General features: G+C 41.6%; 2 protein-coding genes across 2 annotated transcripts in view; both read right to left on the bottom strand.

Annotated features, from left to right (window-relative positions):
• Window positions 1-19,018, bottom strand: part of LOC310759185 (uncharacterized protein) — a 146,547-nt gene that overhangs the window by 46,031 nt on the left and 81,498 nt on the right. The window lies entirely within an intron of this gene.
• Window positions 1-19,018, bottom strand: part of PGBD5 (piggyBac transposable element derived 5) — an 80,330-nt gene that overhangs the window by 20,111 nt on the left and 41,201 nt on the right. The window contains exon 3 of the mRNA XM_083606045.1: window positions 13,997-14,131. Within this exon, the coding sequence (XP_083462171.1) occupies window positions 13,997-14,131 (135 nt within the window). The remainder of the gene's footprint in view (window positions 1-13,996; window positions 14,132-19,018) is intronic.

Here is a 19,018-nt window from a genome sequence, read left to right as displayed (position 1 = left end):
TAAGTTCTTTACGAAACTACTGTAAACAGGTTAAAACAGTAGCAGGATTTTAGTCACACTTGTAAAGTAACGGAAAGTATGGATAATTTAGAAGGATAAAAATTTGGATAAGTACAGTGGTACCTCAGGTTATGAACTTAATTCATTCCGGAGGTCCATTCTTAAACCAAAACCGTTCTTAACCTGAGGTACCACTTTAGCTAATGGGGCCTCCCACTGCTGCCGCATCGCTGGCGTGCAATTTCCGTTCTCATCCTGGGGCAAAGTTTGTAACCTGAGGTACTACTTCCGGGTTAGTGGAGTTTATTTTTTTTTTTTTAAATATTTTTTATTGCTTTTTTTCCAGAATCTGAATCCATCATCAATAACACAACAAAAGCAGTTTTACAGGAAAAAAAGAGATTAAACAAGAAAAAATTCATCTTTCAACATCTTTTTCCATCATCCACTGGACTTCCCCATCCCCTCCATCCCTGCATTCTTTATAATAAATGTAAACAGCAAATTAGTACCTTGTTTCCTGTGTTTTTGTATTTTCGTCTAGTTATTCACTCTGAAATTAAAACTTTCTCAATCATTAACTTTGTTTCTATCGTCTCCGAATTTCAATACTGAAGCCTATTTACCTCAAACCTTAGCAAATTTTTAACATTCATATATCTTATAATGTTTTTGTAAATAGTCCTTAAATTTTTTCCAGTCCTCTTCCACAGCCTCTTCTCCCAGGTCTCGGATTCTGCCAGTCATTTCGGCTAGTTGCATATAGTCCATCAGTTGTGTGTGCCATTCTTCCAGTGTGGGTAGCTCCTGTGCCTTCCAGTATTTAGCTATGAGAATTCTTGCTGCGGTCGTTGCATATAAAAAGAAGGTTCTGTCTTTCTTGGGTATCCTCTGGCCCACAATGCCCAAGAGGAAGGCCTCTGGTTTCTTATGAAAGGTATACTTAAATACCTTTTTCAACTCGTTATAAATCAATTCCCAGAAGGCCTTCACCCTCGGGCATGTCCACCAGAGGTGGTAAAAGGTTCCTTCAGCCTCCTTACATTTCCAACATTTATTATCAGACAAATGATATATCTTTGCAAGTTTGACTGGGGTCATGTACCACCTGTACATCATTTTCATAATATTTTCCTTTAAGGCACTACATGCCGTAAATTTCAAACCGGTGGTCCATAACCTTTCCCAGTCCTCAAACATAATGTTGTATCCAATATCTTGAGCCCATTTTATCATGGCTGATTTGACTGTCTCATCTTGAGTATTCCATTTAAGCAACAAGTTGTACATTCTTGAAAGCACTTTCGTCTTAGGTTCAAGCAATTCTAGTTCTAATTTTGATTTTTCCACCTGGAAACCAATTTTTTTATCTTTTTTAAAAATCTCTAAAATTTGGGCATAATGAAACCAGTCTCGCACCTTCCCTTTCAATTTTTCGAAGCTCTGCAACTTCCAAGTGTCACCCACTCTTTCTATTATTTCACAGTATTTTGCCCAGCCACCCCCCATATTAAGTATTTTTATGGCTTTAGCCTCCATCGGTGATAACCACCTCGGAGTCTTATTTTCGAATAAGTCTTTGTATTTAGTCCAGACAGAAAACAGAGATTTCCTTACAATATGGTTTTTAAACAACTTATGAGACTTTACCTTGTCGTACCACAAATATGCATGCCACCCAAAAGCATTATTGAACCCTTCCAGATCTAGGACATCAGTGTTTTCTAGCAAAAACCAATCTTTCAGCCAGCAGAGGGATGCAGCTTCATAGTACAACCTTAAGTCCGGCAGGGCAAAACCCCCTCTTTCCTTTGCATCTGTTAATATTTTAAATTTTATTCGGGGCTTTTTGCCCTGCCAGACAAACTTCATAATGTCCCTCTGCCACTTTCCAAAACATTCCACTCTGTCCACGATCTGTAGGGTCTGAAACAGAAACAGCATTTTTGGCAATACATTCATCTTTACTGCTGCAATTCTTCCCAACAAGGAAAGTTTCAATCTTGACCAGATTTCTAGATCCTTTTTGATTTCAGACCAACATTTTTCATAGTTGTCTTTAAACAGATTCAAATTTTTCCCAGTCAAGTTAACCCCCAGGTATTTCACTTTATTAACAACATTTAGTTCTGTTTCCCTCTGAAACCCATCTATTTCTAAAGATGTCAAGTTTTTTGCCAAGACCTTAGTTTTTTGTTTGTTTAACTTAAATCCCGCCACCCGACCAAACTCAGAAATTAGTTCCAATACTCTTTTTGTACTGGACACCGGCTCCTGTAATGTCAAAACCAAGTCATCTGCAAAGGCCTTCAGTTTATATTGTTTTCCTCCGACCTGTATTCCTTCCACCCGCTGATCCTTCCTAATCAAATTTAGCAAAACCTCCAGGACAGAAATAAATAGCAAGGGTGATAGGGGGCACCCCTGTCGTGTTCCCTTTTCAATTTTAAACTCTTCTGTCACCACATTGTTTACTATCAATTTAGCCTTTTGTTCTGAATATATTGTATCTATACCATTTTGAAACGCCCTTCCCACTCCCATCCCTTCCAAATTCTTCTTCATAAATTTCCAAGATATATTGTCAAAGGCCTTCTCCGCGTCCACAAATATCAATGCTGCTTTCGTATTCAAATTTGTCTGTAGAAGTTCCAGAACATCGACGATGTTCCTAGTATTGTCTGACAGATGCCTACCAGGGAGAAAGCCTGCTTGGTCTTTATGAATAACTCCATTTAAAACTTTTTTCAATCTATTTGCCAAAATGTCAGCAAAAATCTTGTAATCCACATTTAGGAGTGAGATGGGACGGTAATTCTTAAGTTGAGTCTTTTCAGATTCCAGTTTTGGTATCAAAGTGATGAATGTCTCTTTCCACGATTCTGGTGCCCCCTTCCCTTCCATGATTTGGTTGCATACCTCCATCAATGGCTGGGTCAGGTATTCCTTTAATGTCTTATAGTATTTGGAGGTAAGTCCATCTGGGCCCGGAGATTTGCCTAGTTGCATGTGCTGAATGGCATTTTCGATTTCCTGTTGGGTTATTTTATAATTCAGGTCAGTTTGTTTATCTTGTGTTAATTTTTGTAGGCCATAGCTTTTTAAAAAATTATTTATTTCAGTCTCCACTTGGGGTCCTTGGGAAAACAATTTTTTAAAATATCTCTGGAAACACTTTCTAATTTCCTCTGGTTTCTGAATACATTCTCCTTCAACCTCTAGATTGGTAACAAAGTTCAGTTTTTGTCTCTTTTTCAGCTGCCATGAAAGCAGCTTCCCACATTTATTTGCGGATTCAAATGATCTTTGTTTCATCTGTTTAATTTTCCATTCAACTTCTTGGTTTATCAATTTAGCATATTGTGCTTGATGGAATTTTATTTCTCTCAAAACTTCTTTTGATTTTGGATTTAGTCTCAACTTTTTCTCTCCGTCTTTTATCCTTTCCAAAATCTTGTCCTTTTTACCATTCCAGAGTTTTTTCTTAATAGAATTCTGCTGTATCAGAAACCCTCTCATGACAGCTTTACTTGCGTCCCAGATTGTTTTTTTTTCCACCGACGTGTTCAAATTCAATTCGAAGTAGTCTTTCATCGTCTTTTGGGCCTTCTTCACTATCTCCTGGTCTCTAAACAATGCGTCATTCATTCTCCATCTGAAGGATCCAGCTGGTGTAAGTCTCAAGTCCATTTTCAAGGGGTTATGGTCGGAGCAAGTTTTAGGGCAGATCTCTACTTTTTTGGTCTTAGGTGCCAGTCCTCCAGATATCCAGATTTGGTCGATTCTTGTCCAGGATAGGTGGGCTTCAGAAAAGAATGTTCCCTCTCTACCTAAGGGGTTCTTTGTCCTCCAAATGTCAATCAAATCCATATTGTCTGTGAGTTCAAAAAAGGTCTTTGGTAGTCTGCCATCTTTAGTCACATTTTGGTTTTGTGACTTATCCATGTGTGTGGAGACAACCCCATTCATATCTCCCATCAGAATGATGTTGTTATAGTCCATGTGGTCCAGCATTGTCTCATGCAGCTTCCCATAAAATTCAGATTTCCCCTCATTTGGTGCATAAATTCCAATTATCAAAAATTTTTGTCCTTGTGATTGTATCTCAATCGCCAAAATTCTTCCTTGTTCATCTTTAAACACAAATTTTGGTGCTAGGCTCTCCTTTGCATATATCACGACTCCCCTTTTCTTTTCTTTAGCTGATGAAATAAATTCTTGGCCTAGTCGCTTGTTTATTAGCACTCTTCTGTGGAGCCTAGTCACGTGGGTTTCCTGGAGACAAATGACGTCTAGTTGTTCTTTCCTCAAAATATGGAAAATCCTTTTCCTTTTTTCAGGGGAATTTGCACCATGAATATTCCAACTAAAAAGCTGCAGAGACATCCTGGATCCACTTGTTAGCCAGTGGGATTGTCTCCCTTATCGTCTATGTCTGGAGGTGGATCTTTTGTGTCTGGCGTGGGGGGTGGCCAGGTACCTGCTGTCCCTTTTCGAAGGTCCTCCCCGTAGTCGTTTAGGAATTTTTCTTGCTCTTCTGCTGTTCTGATTCTCACCTTCTTCCCTTTCAAATTAAAAGATAGTCCTTGGGGAAATTCCCACCTGTAGGGGATTGTGTTGTTTCTTAATAATCTTGCCAGGTCCTTATATATAGTTCTTAAATCCAACAGTTGTTTTGGTATGTCTCTGAAGATTTCTGCTGTCTTCCCCTGTATCACCAATGGGTTTTTAAAATGTAGGCCAAGTATGTTATCTTTTTCTTGCTTGTATCTCAATATGATCAAGCAATCCCTTGGTTTGTCTTTCTTGGCCACTCTTCCCAATCTAAAAGCGGTGACGATTTTGAAGTCTTTCTCTTCTGCCAGACCCCAGAACTTGGATATTTCTGCTGTCAAAAAACCGGCCAAATCTTCCTTTTCTAGTTCTGGGATGTTTCTGATCCTAAGATTACTCTCCCGGTTTTTCAGCTCCGCCATAGACAGATAGGCCTGTTGTTCAGTAACCTGTCTGCTCAGTGGTCTTACTTCCCCTCTTAATTCCTCAATCCTTTTTTTATTTTGGTCTGCTTTCGTATTTGCGTCTTCAGCTAATTTTCGATTCTCTGATATAGTCTTTTCGAAATTTCCTATCGCCTGTGTATTTTGAGCAACTTGGTCTGTCAACTTATTAATTGTTGCTGTAACCTGGTCAAATTTAGCCGCTTGTTCGTCGGCTTTCTTATTTAATGCTGCCAGTTGTTCCAAAATTTCTTTAGAAATAGGGTCTAACCCTCCTGCAGCCATATCCTCCAAAGCTGGCTGTTTAAATTGTCCTTCTGGCAGATCTATCACTGTTGGAACAGATGATCTACGTGGCTGCACAGGCAAAGTTGATTGCAATAGCTCAGTTTGTTTTGCTTTCTTGGCAGCCCTTGTTTTTCCTGCCACACTCATTCCACAGCTGTCTAGGTTTCAAGGTCAAATTGTAAATCCCATGGGAAAAGTAATCATCCAGGCAAAAGAATTTCCAAAACAACCAGCAGTTCTCAGAGATTTATATTCCACAATCCAGCAGGGGGAGCTCCCCAAAAGTTAGGAAGAAGGATAGAAAATTTTCCACCATTTAAATCCCATATATAGTAAATTCCAAAATAGGGGGGGTGGAACCCTCTAAGATCACTTTACACTGCAGATAATGAAAGTTCTTTGCGAAGGTGTAAACAACAGTTCCTTTTTAGTGGCTGTAAAGTAGCCCAAGTAACTTTATGTCTCTATACACAATTGCCACAGTCTGATGTTACTTTGTATCCAGGCAGCCCGTGTGCTGGGGCTCATAACTTTGTAATCCACAAAATAAGGAGAGGTATAGCACAGTCTCAGTCCATTTATAATACAGTTTTGACTTTCCCTTTATTTTTAATCAGTCAAATTCAAACTTGCAGGGTAAATTCCAACTTCTTTTAAACTCTTTTCAACGCTTCCGCTTTAAAAGAAAACTTTGCTCAGTACTTTAAACAGGGACGGAAGACTGACTTCCTTTTTAGCGTCTCCCGTTTTCAGCCGAAATTCATCAATTTAGAGTCCAAATAAAGCCTCAAATTTCTTACTCACGAGTTTGTTGTTTCCGATCAAATGTTCAAAGAAGAAAGGTCAGCGCTCATCAGCAGCAGCCGCGCGGCTTCACTTCCGCGGAAAGAGCGATGGATTCACAGCACCGCTACCCCCTCCACGTTCCGGAGCCCCTTACGGGGTCCCTTCTGCGTTTCCGAGGTCGCTCCTGGTGCCCGCCGAATCCCACGGCCACGGGCTCACTCTACCCGTGGTTTTCCTGAACGGGTCGTCGCTGTGCCGCAGCGCACGACCCTTTTCCGCGGAGCCCCTCTTCAACATCTGAAGAGGACCGCCATTGCTGTTTCGCGCCGCCTCCGGAAGTCCCGGGTTAGTGGAGTTTATAGCCCAAAGTGCTTCTAACCGAGGTACCACTGTATTGATATGCAGTTGTAAATCATTAGGACCCATGGAAGGGATGAGGGGAGGGGGAGTCAGAAGATTCAGAATAATCTCCATATTTGGAATTGTTTGGGGTTTTTTTGTTATCTGTTTATACCTTTTAAAAATCAAATAATAATAATAATAAAATGCTAAGACCTCTTCAGTCCTGAAGGGGAGCAGCGCTATGCACCAGAAGCTGGCGAGAAGCAAGCTGGTGTAGCTTAAACTGGCGTACAGTTACACCAGAGGCAAGTCCCATTCAGCAGTGGGGCTACTGCTCTGCTTAAACCCAGCAGAGGTAATTTTATGTTCTATAGCCGGTTGCCAGGTAATTTGATGGAACCGAATGGGCTCAAAATCCAGCCTAAGTTTCTCTTCTCTGGTCCTGCCTCCACCTCACCCCCAGAATGCCCCTTTGGGGGGACTTACTCCAGCCTCAGCTTAGCCAGCTTCTGCTCTGCTCCAGCTATGCCAGGATGAGGAAGTTATACCACTGCGTCTGAGCCAGGATTGGAGATTTAATGCTGGCTGAGCCCAGATGTGCTGCAATTCTAAGCTGCTCATCCTGGCCGCTCTTGCCACAGGCTTGCCCCCCTGAAACCTTTTGTTGGAACTGCAGTAAGAAATCCCACCCCAAAGCTGAATTAGCAAGCATCGTTGCAAGAACCAGCATGTTTAGAGCTGGACTGTTTTCAAAAATCATTAGGTGTTCATGCACAGGAAAAGCTACAGAGTTTGAATTGTGAAAGAGACTGATTGTTCATGGTTGTGCAAAAAGAAAAAGAAAAAAAGTGCACACTGGTACTGCTTTTGGACTACTATGGGAAACAAGGAGTGCTTCACCTTACTGTGCAGCTTGAAAAGACATTTGCTTGTCACTATAATTTGTGTCCTTCATTTCTAGAGATGTATCTGTTACTCCATACACACCCATAGTAATGAGACATCAGCCCCGTTCAGGCATTCTTAAGTTCTATCCATGGAGTTCTGTGCCCTGGTATCACTACCCAGCCTTTCCCATACTAAGGAAGATCTGAAGCAGGACAGCAGATGCATTGGACTGAATGTCCATTCCTCCTTGCAGCTGGCAACCCTGCACCATCAAGCAAACAATTCCTGTTGGTCAGGCATACAATTCCTATTTGGCCCATATGCAGCCAGCTGACCTTACACTGAGCCTGGATAAGGGTGGAGGGTGCTTAAATAGCTCACTGAGCTCTCCCCTCTGCCAACAACATGTTTCTGTGGACGCGCTACTTCCACAGGATCTTAAGGCACAAGCCAATCCCAAGCAATTTTGCATTGGTTTCAGATTGAAGTATCAAGTTTTAAGAAAGGGTTAGGCTGTGGCAGAACCAAGGAACAGACACACCCAGAGGGAGCCTGATAGAGAGTTGTAAGCAGCTGGGAGAAATTTGATCATGTCCTAAGACACTCCAGTCCTGTTTGAACAGGAGCAGTTTATGGCATGACTGATCCTTCTGCTCAAACTGCAGATGCAATTAGGTCAGTTACAAAGGAAATTATGGCAATCCTATCAGCCAAAACATCCACTGACCACCTTTCAAGCAGCCTGTAGTAAACCAGTTTTTCAGTCCCACTGACTAGACATTTGGACCCATGTAAATAGTTGTAGAGAGTCCTCTGTGTGCATGGCAGAATCACACTGAAACAAGGAGATGTAGCTGCAGGCCCATCTGTACCCATCACATGAGAATAGGCCTGCAGCAGAAGGCAGCTATAATGGAAACTAGGAGAAAACCTAAGACACGTCTCACTTGGAGGCACAATTCAGTGGAAAGTTTTCTTGTGCAAACCTCAATTAAATGAACAGTGGTTTGTTTCAACTGGGTTTAGGGATGAGACCTCCTTTGTGGTTACTAGCCTAACTTCTCATGGGCTTGAGCACCCCTCCTCAACATCTCTAGTGTGGCTGCAATACTTCTGGTTTTGATTTACCACAGTTCACTATGTTGTCTAAACCCAACAACAACTGTGGTTCATCTTGCCAATTTCAGACCATGAGCCATGCGGCTGGCTTGTTTCTGCCAACCACTGCTCATATCACTGTTCAACTAACCATTGGTGAACCATAATTGAGGGGTCTGGAATAATGCTAAATTCCCGTTAATAGACAAACAAAAGCTTCAAAACTCCTTCTTGGGCCCACACCAGAGGAGGAGGTAGCAGCGGAGCACACACTCTCGGTGGGTGGGAGAGGTGTTAGGAGTGTCCTACTCTCATGTAGGACCCTGGCAGAGACACATGCCCGACTGCATGTTCTCTCCCTCCTGGTCGATCGTTCGGGAACTTCAAAAGCTTTCTTCTGCCCGAACATCACAGTGACTGATGCCAACAGACATCAGCACACTCAGGGATCCGCAGAGTGTTCGCAGTTTGTGTAACAGAATTCAGTAGCTCAGCATTTGGCTAATCTATGTTTATTTACATATAATACACTCGGAGCATTCTGACTTAGCTCCTTCCTCTTTCTCATCAGACAGCAGAGAGAAAGAACAAAGGACAATAGTCCCATTTCACAGAACACAGTAACACAAACATCCTGTCTCCGTCACTTCCCACTCTGTGAAATTAAAACATACACTGTCATGTGATAGACAACAATCCCATGACTGCAGACACGGGGAATGAATCTCCAACATCCTCCCCTAATTCATGCACTGTGTTCCAGTCATCAGTGTAACTGCAACAACCATACAGATGTCATACACACAGCATATCCCTGTATCACCCATTCCGCTCTTGGAACTACCTGCAACTGGACTGGCCTTGGGCCTTACCATCTTGCACTTCTGACTAGTCTTGGCATCATAACCCTTCTGACTGTCAGGAAGTCTCACATCTGGCTTTGTTGGGACTCGAACTCTAGTCTCATTCCTCTCTGAGGAATCGGTGTTCACCCTTACAGCCTTTGGATGTGGTCTCCTGTCCCTTGAGGACAAACCCTGTACCCCTTTCAAGACTTTGGGTTCCAAGACCTGTGTCAAGCCACTAACCACAGCTAAATCTGCAACAGCCTAGGGTCAATGAATAAACTATGGTTTATAGTGACGTCTGGAGACAGCCATTATGTTTGCATCTATTATTAGAATGAGCACACAGAACTTCTCCGGCATGTAATTGTCCTATACAAAGCAGCCACCAGGAAAGCAACTCTGTCCTGAGTAATATTCCAAAAGCCTATTTTCACAGACGTTTGAGCTGTCCGCCTAACAGCTGCAATAATCTATGCACAAATTGATGTCTTGGCCCTGTGCTTGACAGGGAAGGTTTCCAACATGACCCTCATGAGTGGATATTCTTTAAGCCATGGCTTAATTAATACTTGGGAATGGATTTTTGGGGTGCTCAAGGAGAAACAACAGTAAAGCAAGTATTATTTAAAAGAATTAAATGAAATATACTCTACAGGATGTTGTGGAAGGGAGCTGTCTCAAAAATATGAACAAGGCAACTGATAAATTCAACTAGTTTTATTCCTACAAGCTTTGAACTTTCACAAATTTGAGAGAGAGAGAGAGAGAGAGAGAGAGAGAGAGAGAGAGAGAGATGTTAAATACGGATACCCCTACAAAACGACAGATGGCTAACCCTTCTGCAACTCTGCCCTTGAAAAGGAAATTCACCCCGGGCTTATATTTTGCTCTCTCAAAGTAGAATGAGTAAATCAATTAGGACTTAATGGGACATCAAATAAGCTTATTCACAACGTGAGGACAGCGAAAGTCATTCTAATTTTTAATGTGGCACCTTACCACCGTGCACAGTTCTGACATTCCCCAACATCAGAAATGACTCTCTGTTTAGAACTGCCACAGGTTTATCATGAATGAAAAACAAATGGGTAACAAGGAGACAGGGAGGAGAAACGAAAGAAAGATGGAAAACTCCAACCCATCTGCATGCATTTACAGTGTGCCCTGATGCCATGTTAGACTGGATCAACATAAGCACATTGTAAGAGTCTAGAATCAAGGCTATTGACAAGACTCAAGATGCCAGTCTCTTTCAGCACCACTGGAACCATTAAGAGAAGAGCAGACTTGGGCCACAGCTTGGGATGGGTGAATCTGTCCATTTTGATTTCAGTTTCTAAATTCCCAATCTTCACTTCTCCACATTTCCACATCCGTTTGCAATTTTCTTTTAAAGAGTCCTCACAACACCACCAGCATTTAAATGTGAATTTCTCCTAATATACACATTTTTGTGCACAGTTTTGCCTTATATGCATTTTTACCAAACAACTTCCCAAATTAGAAGGCATTTTGTGTGCTATTTTCACTAATGTATGCATTGTAAGGCACATTTTGACCCTGTGTGTTTTTGTACACATCACTTGGGTGGAGAACTACACTGCAAAATTCAGAGAAGTGTATATTTTGAAAGCTGCTGTATTTTGAGTCTTCTACTGCTTCCCAGGCAAATTTGGTAAGTTCACCTTTAAATGCTGAATCAAATTTCTCCCCATCCCCAGTCACAGCTCTAACTTCCTGATTCAGTTTGGAAGCTGTCATTTGAGTGGCAGGACCATGAGATGATCTGCCTCCACATCTCTTCATGGCTTAATTAAACTGGAAGCATGCCGTGCCAGTCAGACTGCATTGGGAATGGAAAATTATTATCCCGGCTTATCATTTGGAAATTATTTTCCTCACTTCTGGACACCACGGTTAAAAGAAGGTTATTGATACAGAGTACAGAGATAAAGAGCAGAACTGCAAAGATGATAAAGAATCTAGAAGGTAAATCCTATCAGAAAAGCGGTATGTGTTTAGCTTAGGGAAAAGAACCTGGACGGGGGCCGGGGGGTATTTAAAACCTACCAACAAATGAAAAATCAGCTTTCTCTGCATTTTGAGATCTGATGGGCACAAGTTAACATCAAGAGAAGCACCAAGCCAAAAATCAGAATAAAAGCATAATTAAAAAGAAAAAGATCGTCAATTAAAAGCAGCAGAAGGAAACAATTCAATCACAATGGCTGAAAGGTAAGGTCTATGTCAGGCAACATAGACACCAGGTGAGTTTCTACTGAGAGGGAAAGTGGTGCCATCACAGAAAAGGCCCTCTTCTATGGCTGCCATCTGCCTCACCTTAGTATGGCACCCAAAGGAGTGCCTCATCTGTTGGCTTCAATGCACTGGTGTGTTGATGTGGGAACAGACATTCCTACAGGCACCTGCATCCGAAGCTGTGATCCCCAGGTGCTAAGTAACATAGCTAGTATGAAGGCTGGGCAGGGGGCAAAGAAGTCCCATTGCATGGGTAGAAGTTTCGTGGATGAGACTCATGAGTTGAATTCCACCCATAAACCCCACAGGCTACACCAGTTTTGGCTTTTGTGCAATTTATTGCTTTGCTTTATCTTTTTACTCATCTGAATGAGATTTCTTTAAATGTAAGCTATATGGAAACATAAAATCAAAACATAAAGTATAATAAATGGCATTTTGGATTCAAGAACTTTGGGCTTCTACATTCGTAGAAACTGTTTTTGTTAGAAAGATGCTCTCATACAGATAGCTGCAGAGAGTTTACCATTTCTTCTCACTTAAGTCAATTATCTCCATGTTGGAACCAATCATTTAGACTAAACTAAAGCCTCCTTTTGGTGCATTGAGCAAATTATTGTTTTCCTCCTTCATAGAACAGCAGGCAGTCTCCAAATAAGTGGTTGACTTCCACAGGGCCTTTGTATAAATGTACTGGAAAGGTCGTCAACATAAAGGTGAATGTGGTATTTAAGTCTCTAGTCACTGGGGGGGAAAACATCACACCTGTTCTTGCAAGCTGTGATATTGATGGGTTCACACTTTTTGAAATGTTCATTTTCACAACTTCTTGAACTTCTTTCTCACCTGATCCTTTCAAATATGAACAGAGGGCTGTCAAGATGTGCATAGACAAAGGCTCTTGAGATTACTTGGGAGTTATTTGGATGCAAGTCAAACGCAAGTGTCAAGTTCATTATTTTGCTCAAGCTGTTGAGCTTGATCCTGTGACGTGCGGAGTGTCATCCATTCTCATTGACTTTGACAGTTTGAAGATGTATGTTAATGGAGATGGACTGAGGGCAGAAAATAAATTATATTTGGAGCCCAGAGTAGCTGGAATCTCTCCAGCAAGTCTACATTTGTAACAGTTTTCATTTTATGATCTATAGACCTTGCTCTTTCTCCTTCTTATCCTTCAGTGCCAAAGTCCATGAAGGCCAAACAAAAAGTCTTATACCATGGGAACTATCGCCCATGGCTTTCCCCCGTGATGCTCCTGTAAGAATCCCGAGGCTGTGATGTAGGAGTTGAAGACACAGCTACTATGCCAATGGGAAGTGCAGCAATGTCAGCATGGGAAGTAACTGGTTATGATGACAAATTTTAGAAATGGGGGTTTCAGAATGATTTCAACTCAGAAATCCATGGTCCATCAGAAGCCAAGCCCAAGCCCTCTCTGAAATTTGGGCCCAGTCCATAATGGCTTTACTGCTTGGATAGCTCAGTTGGTGAGAGCATGGTGCTGATAACACTAAGGTTGCAGGTTTGATCCCCGTATGGGACAGCTGCATATTCCTGCATTGCAGGGCATTGGACTAGATAATCCTCACAGTCCCTTCCAATTCTACAATTCTGTGATTCTATGACCATCATCTAGTGCTCCCTGCCAATTCCCTCCTATGTCCTAAACCATGCAAATGGAAATGTGGGCATCCACTGGTTTTTGTGTTGCTGGTTTTTTGGGGGGGGAGGGGGGAGATGTGCAAAGTATTTATTTCATAAAATTGCTTGTTTTTTGTTTTTGTTTTTAAATCCAAATAAAATACCAAAAAGGGGCAATAGGACTAATTTCTCACAAAAATTGAAAATAATACTTCCTATCCATTTTGTCTCAGGTGCTACAAGTGGTTGCAACATAGTAGGTTTTGGGTTTTTTAAAATGAAAGCTGGGAATATGAGGATTATGGTTCATTCTGGGATGGAGCAACTCCCCCCGCCTTCATTTTGTCTCTCCCCGACCACACCCTGCAATAGATACCCAGGATTTGTTGAAGGAAAAACTGTATAGGCCACATCTTTAAGGGATGGACACTTAGTCAGAAATTGTATCTCTTGCTGAGGTACCTTGGGCTTGCAGTCTGAATTATTCAATACAATTAGGAGGCATAGAAAACAACAATCTTCAGACTGGCAGGAAGGACAAGATGAACTTCCCTAGGATATTTTTTAAAAACCTGCCACACTTTTTCATATAAACAGTGTTAGCTTGGCCCATGCAGGGGGCTGTTGATGGACAGGAAACATTATTCTTGTTACCAGAGGGCTTGGGGAAGTTTCAATTTAACATAAATTATGCAAACAAAGACTTGGGACTAAGGCTTTTTTCTGTACAGGACAGACAGTCGCTCCCCCTTGTATTCTTTTGGAAAATGCCTTAAAGTGCAAATCAAGGCACTTTTCTGTGCAGATGCCTGACTCAGGGCTGAGGCCAATTCCACAGGCTCTTACCTGGCAGATAAAACCAGTTGATGAGCACTGCCGTACCCAGAGACTGAATTTCCGCTTTTTCCTCTTGCGTAACTCTCGCTCTGTGCAGGTGGCAATGAAAACCGGATCTTCGTCAATCAGAGGTTCATGGAGTACCTAAAATCACAACGGGGTTGTGTTATTCTATCACTGGGAAGGAAAACAGGGTTTTCAATTTCTCTAAAGCAAGCATGGCAAAGTGGATCAAGTGTCGGATTTCAACCAAACCCCATTCAGCTGTGAAGCTTACCAGGTGACCTTGGCTCAGTTGCTATCTCTGAGCCTAATCTACATCGCTGGGTTGTTGTGGAAATAAAATAACACAGGCTTGCCACATTGTAAGCTAAAAAAGCCCAGCCAGAATATATGTCCAGAGGCACAGGAAAACCCTGAAGGCTGTGGTGCACACAGGCGCAAGCTATTGAAAGAGTCAAGAAAGGGGCAACATCCTTAAGGACTTAAAGCAGAAGAGGTAAAAGATAGAATTAACCTGACTCAGCATCACCTGGCGTTCACCAATATTTCCATTTATTGGAACAAACCGATAAATTGTTGAGTTGCACACATATTTCCGCCCCCATTATTTGAGGTCCCAGGGTGGAGGATATGGAGTTGTATAAGGTTGACCTTTCCCATGATATTCCAGTCACAAACCTGGCTCTGAGTTCCTTGGAAGGGAAAGGAAGACCATGGATGTGATGAAACAAACAAAAATATTCTCTCCTCAACCCCCAATCCTTAGCAGAGTCAATTGCTGTTCTATGCAACAAAGACAATTGCGAGATAGATAGATAGACGATAGATATAGACTAGATAGATAGATGATAGATAGATGATAGATAGATGATAGATAGATAGATAGATAGATAGATAGATAGATAGACAGATGATAGATAGATGATAGATAGATAGATAGATAGATATAGATAGATAGATAGATAGATAGATAGATAGATAGATAGATAGATAGATAGATAGAGATAGATGATAGATAGATAGATGATAGATAGATAGAATGATGAAAACTTCAGATTATCTAGATCCCAATACATTTTGGATTATAATTCATAGGGGGTTATACACAACCCATTCTAGCAGCTGCAACAAAACTATGTTGTTCATGTCTGAACAGCGCACTCTGGCCTAGTTCAAACAAGCTATGGTGTTATCCAACTAAACCATGTGTGGTTTGTTCTTTCTGCCATGTATGGTTTATTTGGGGAAAACAATCTTCTCAAATATGAGGAGGTAGGGTCATCATCTTTGCTTAGCCCTTATTTCTCTGATTATCGCTAGTCGAAACATTTACTTTAGCCCTTGTGAATTTGTAGACTGCAAGCGGAGCAAAGAACAGCTTGCTTATAATGAACTTGTTGTTCCCTCCTGAGAGCTATGCCTTGGTAATTTTAATTCCCTCCAGAATGTTAATCTTTGGCCGAGTTCATGTTGCTTCTTGCCAGCCACGTTCCACTCCTCCGGCTACCCAACAGCATCAAGCCATCAAATGAGATTTTTTTAAAAAATAAAATGAAAAGGTTGCTCATTCAAAACATAGGTCTGTTTTGGAAAGCATCTTCAACGCATCACGGGGCTCACCTGTGCAATTATCATTAAAAAGCGAATAGCAGAGAGAAAAGTTTGAAGCCACAAATGAATGTAGATTTTTTTTTAAGCAACATATTTATTATGTTCCACATAACCCAAGGAATTGGGACATACAATGCCACTTAAAACTGATGACGAGAGGATCCTCACAGTCCACGTGAAAGTTATTTGGAAAATGGGATTAATTCCAGCTGTTCAGCAAAACAATCTGTACATTAAATTGAATCTGTTGTGTATTGAGCCCACCCAAGCATGGACATCACTTCGTAGGAACGGATTGCTTTTAGATGCAGATTGTGTACAGATAAATATAACGATACTTGCGAGTGCGTTTATAAAAATTATAACGACCTGCTAATAATTGTACACTTGTTGGAACAACAGCATTACTTATATACCTATATATCACATTGTATTACAGTTTCAAGCACCCTTTTCTTTTCTTTTTTCATTTCTTTCCCTTCATTTGTCCACTGAAAGTTTTCAATAAAATATAAATAAATAAAAACAATTGCAGGAGACTTCTCCATTGTTGGCAGTCACTGGGGGAACAACATGGTGGGCAACAGCCAATTTGGGGCGGGGGCAGAGCTGATGTGCTCCTTCAAACTCTCTCTTCCTTGTAATGGTTCGGACTAGATGACTCTTGGTGACCCTTCCAACCCTACAATTCTATGACATACATGCTGTTCAGAATACCTGAAGAGGACTTTAGGAGAACTCCCAAACTGCACACATTGATCCCTCAGGGGGAGTGCAAGCCCATCTAGGACCAGCTGAAAAACAATACCCAGGGTGTCTGGATTCTCAGCCTGCAGAACATCTGCCTGGTCTCTCTACAAGGGACATCTATAAGATGTGTAGTGTTTTCTTGAACCACCATGGGGGTATATTCTGAAAGTCGAGTGGAAGCGTGGCTCAGGGTTTTGATACCGAGAGTTTAACATTCAAATATGCCTGCCTTCAAACATATTGGATATTGTTATAACAAAATTTCTCCCTGCCAGCCTTACATCTACACATCTTCACCTCTGGAGCTGCTGCACGTCTTCATTTATGCAAGCCCTTAATAGCTCATAAAAGATTCACAGCACCACCTGAAAGCACCATAGCAAAACACGCAGATTATACTAAAAAAACCCAAGAGGCACAGATGTGTGGAGCTGGGCAAAGTCTTTTTGATATCCTAAAGCAGACATGTTCAACCAGTTGACCGCGATCGACAGGTAGATCCCCTGTCAATCACGGGATCCTTATCGATTGCTGGGTTAGAAAAACTTCGGAATGAATGTTTCCACCCCCTCCCCCCTCGTTCTGTCCCTCCATCACATCAAGTGGGTGGAGTTTGGTGTTTTATCATTGCGATGTTGAATACGGCAATTGACCTAAGCGCTGTGTGCGTTTGTTACTGGCGGAGTGTGAGATGAGCGAAGTATGTCACTCTCCCTTAAAAAAAGCTCAAAAACTGTGTGTGTCCCCCCAAAGCTAAGCAACTCTGGTCTCCCCCCCAAAAAGCTCAATAATTCGGGTCAATCCTCAATGACAATGGGTAGATCACTGGGAGTAGATTGCAGTCTCTTGGGAGTTGGACGGGCCTGTCCTAAAGAAATATGGATGCTAAGCCAGCAGCTACCCTGAGCCCCTAGCAATTCTCCTCAGTCACTTACCTCCTCAAGTAAGTTTTAATACTAGAATGTGGCACCTTAACAAAGACACCACTTTGTACAAGCGGGTTATTGTGTTTAATTTGCCTTGAAGCTATATCCATCCATCCGACTGCTTATCTAAGAGGAGTTAGGACAAAGTGTTGTAGAAAAGGAGATTTAAAGGCAAATAATTGAAGGTGCTGGTGTTAACCAACAAAACCATACATAGTCTGGGACTCCAGTACCTTTTTCCTTTACCACCTGAACCTTACAAAGGCCTTCTTCAGGGTGGTTGCTCCATCAGAGTTACAGAGTGTGACAATGAGGGGGGTGGGGCTTGTCAGTGGTCCCCCCCCCCAATACAGAATGCTCCCCAGGGAAATTTGCCTGGTGTCTTCTGCGCAATACTCTTTCAGGGTCAAGCAAATACATTATTCCCTGCCTAGGTTTATAGTAAATTTTAGAAGTTTTATTGGTTTCAGCAGCAGCCTAGTTTTAAAGCTTTTAGAGTTAACATCTTCCTTCTGATGACAATTTTAATATTGTTTATTCAGGTTGTTAAGTTTCATTGGTTTGGGAAGGGAAGTGTCTTCCATACAGCTTGGTATAAGGGAGGGGTAGGTTACTGGTGCCTGCATGCAATTTTATGTCATTTTTAATTAACATTTTTATTTTTTATATTGCAGGTTGCCTAGAGACTTTGGAGTAGACCACACACACACACACACACTTTCATAGTGGTGACAATGATGACAACAAAATGGCAACAATTTCTAGACTATAAGTGATCACAAAAGAATTCAACTAATTCCTTTAGTGAAATGCTGGGTGGTACGGATTGCAAGGTTCAAACTCTAGGGAATCTCAGCCTTTCAACATCCAGTAACAGTCTTTCTTAAATCAGAAGCAAACTGAAGTATCTCCTCCCACCCCCACCTTTGCTATTTTATGTACCACTTTTTGTATATTGTTAACCTTGGCACATTAGAAAATAAATTCAATAACCAAAATGCTGTCAAGGGAAAGAGGTGCCAAACTTAAAGGTCTCTGAATAATTCATTTGAAATCTGTGCTAAACTACCGCAAAAACAGCTATTTCAGCATCTGCCACTCTGAAATCTGCGTTCTTCCATTAGTACTGGAAGAGAGGCAGACCAAAGAGACAAAGACAATTTAATTTGCTTTAGCAAATCTTCAACATAGGGCCAAACACAGGTATATAGGCAGAGCCAGATGTTCAGCGTTATATAAGGCTGATTCCAGCCACATAAGTATTTCAAACAGGAGCAAAGTATTCTTGGCAAAAGGACTTGGAAATGGGGAGACGGATTAGATAGAATTCAGAATTATAGCAGTCAGATATGATTAAGCTTTTAAGCCTTTGACATTCAATGCATTTAAAGGCCAGCTCACATGCATGGACGTCACTTAATGATATCTGCTGGTATCTGAATGTGTGAACTGACACCACTGAAAAACAACGAGCAGATTTGTTGTTGTTGTTTAGTCGTGTCCGACTCTTCGTGACCCCATGGACCAGAGCACGCCAGGCACTCCTGTCTTCCACTGCCTCCCACAGTTTGGTCAAACACATTTTAGTAGCTTTGAGAACACTGTCCAACCATCTCGTCCTCTGTCGTCCCAATCTTTCCCAACATCAGGGTGTTTTCCAGGAAGTCTTCTTTTCTCATGAGGTGGCCAAAGTATTGGAGCTTCAGCTTCAGAATCTGTCCTTCTAGTGAGCACTCAGGGC

Source organism: Podarcis filfolensis (genome assembly GCF_964270895.1).
Source record: "Podarcis filfolensis genome assembly, chromosome: 3".
NCBI classification, from domain to species: Eukaryota; Metazoa; Chordata; class Lepidosauria; order Squamata; family Lacertidae; genus Podarcis; species Podarcis filfolensis.
Note: the sequence above shows the minus strand (reverse complement) of the source record. Positions and strands in the feature narration are given on the sequence as shown.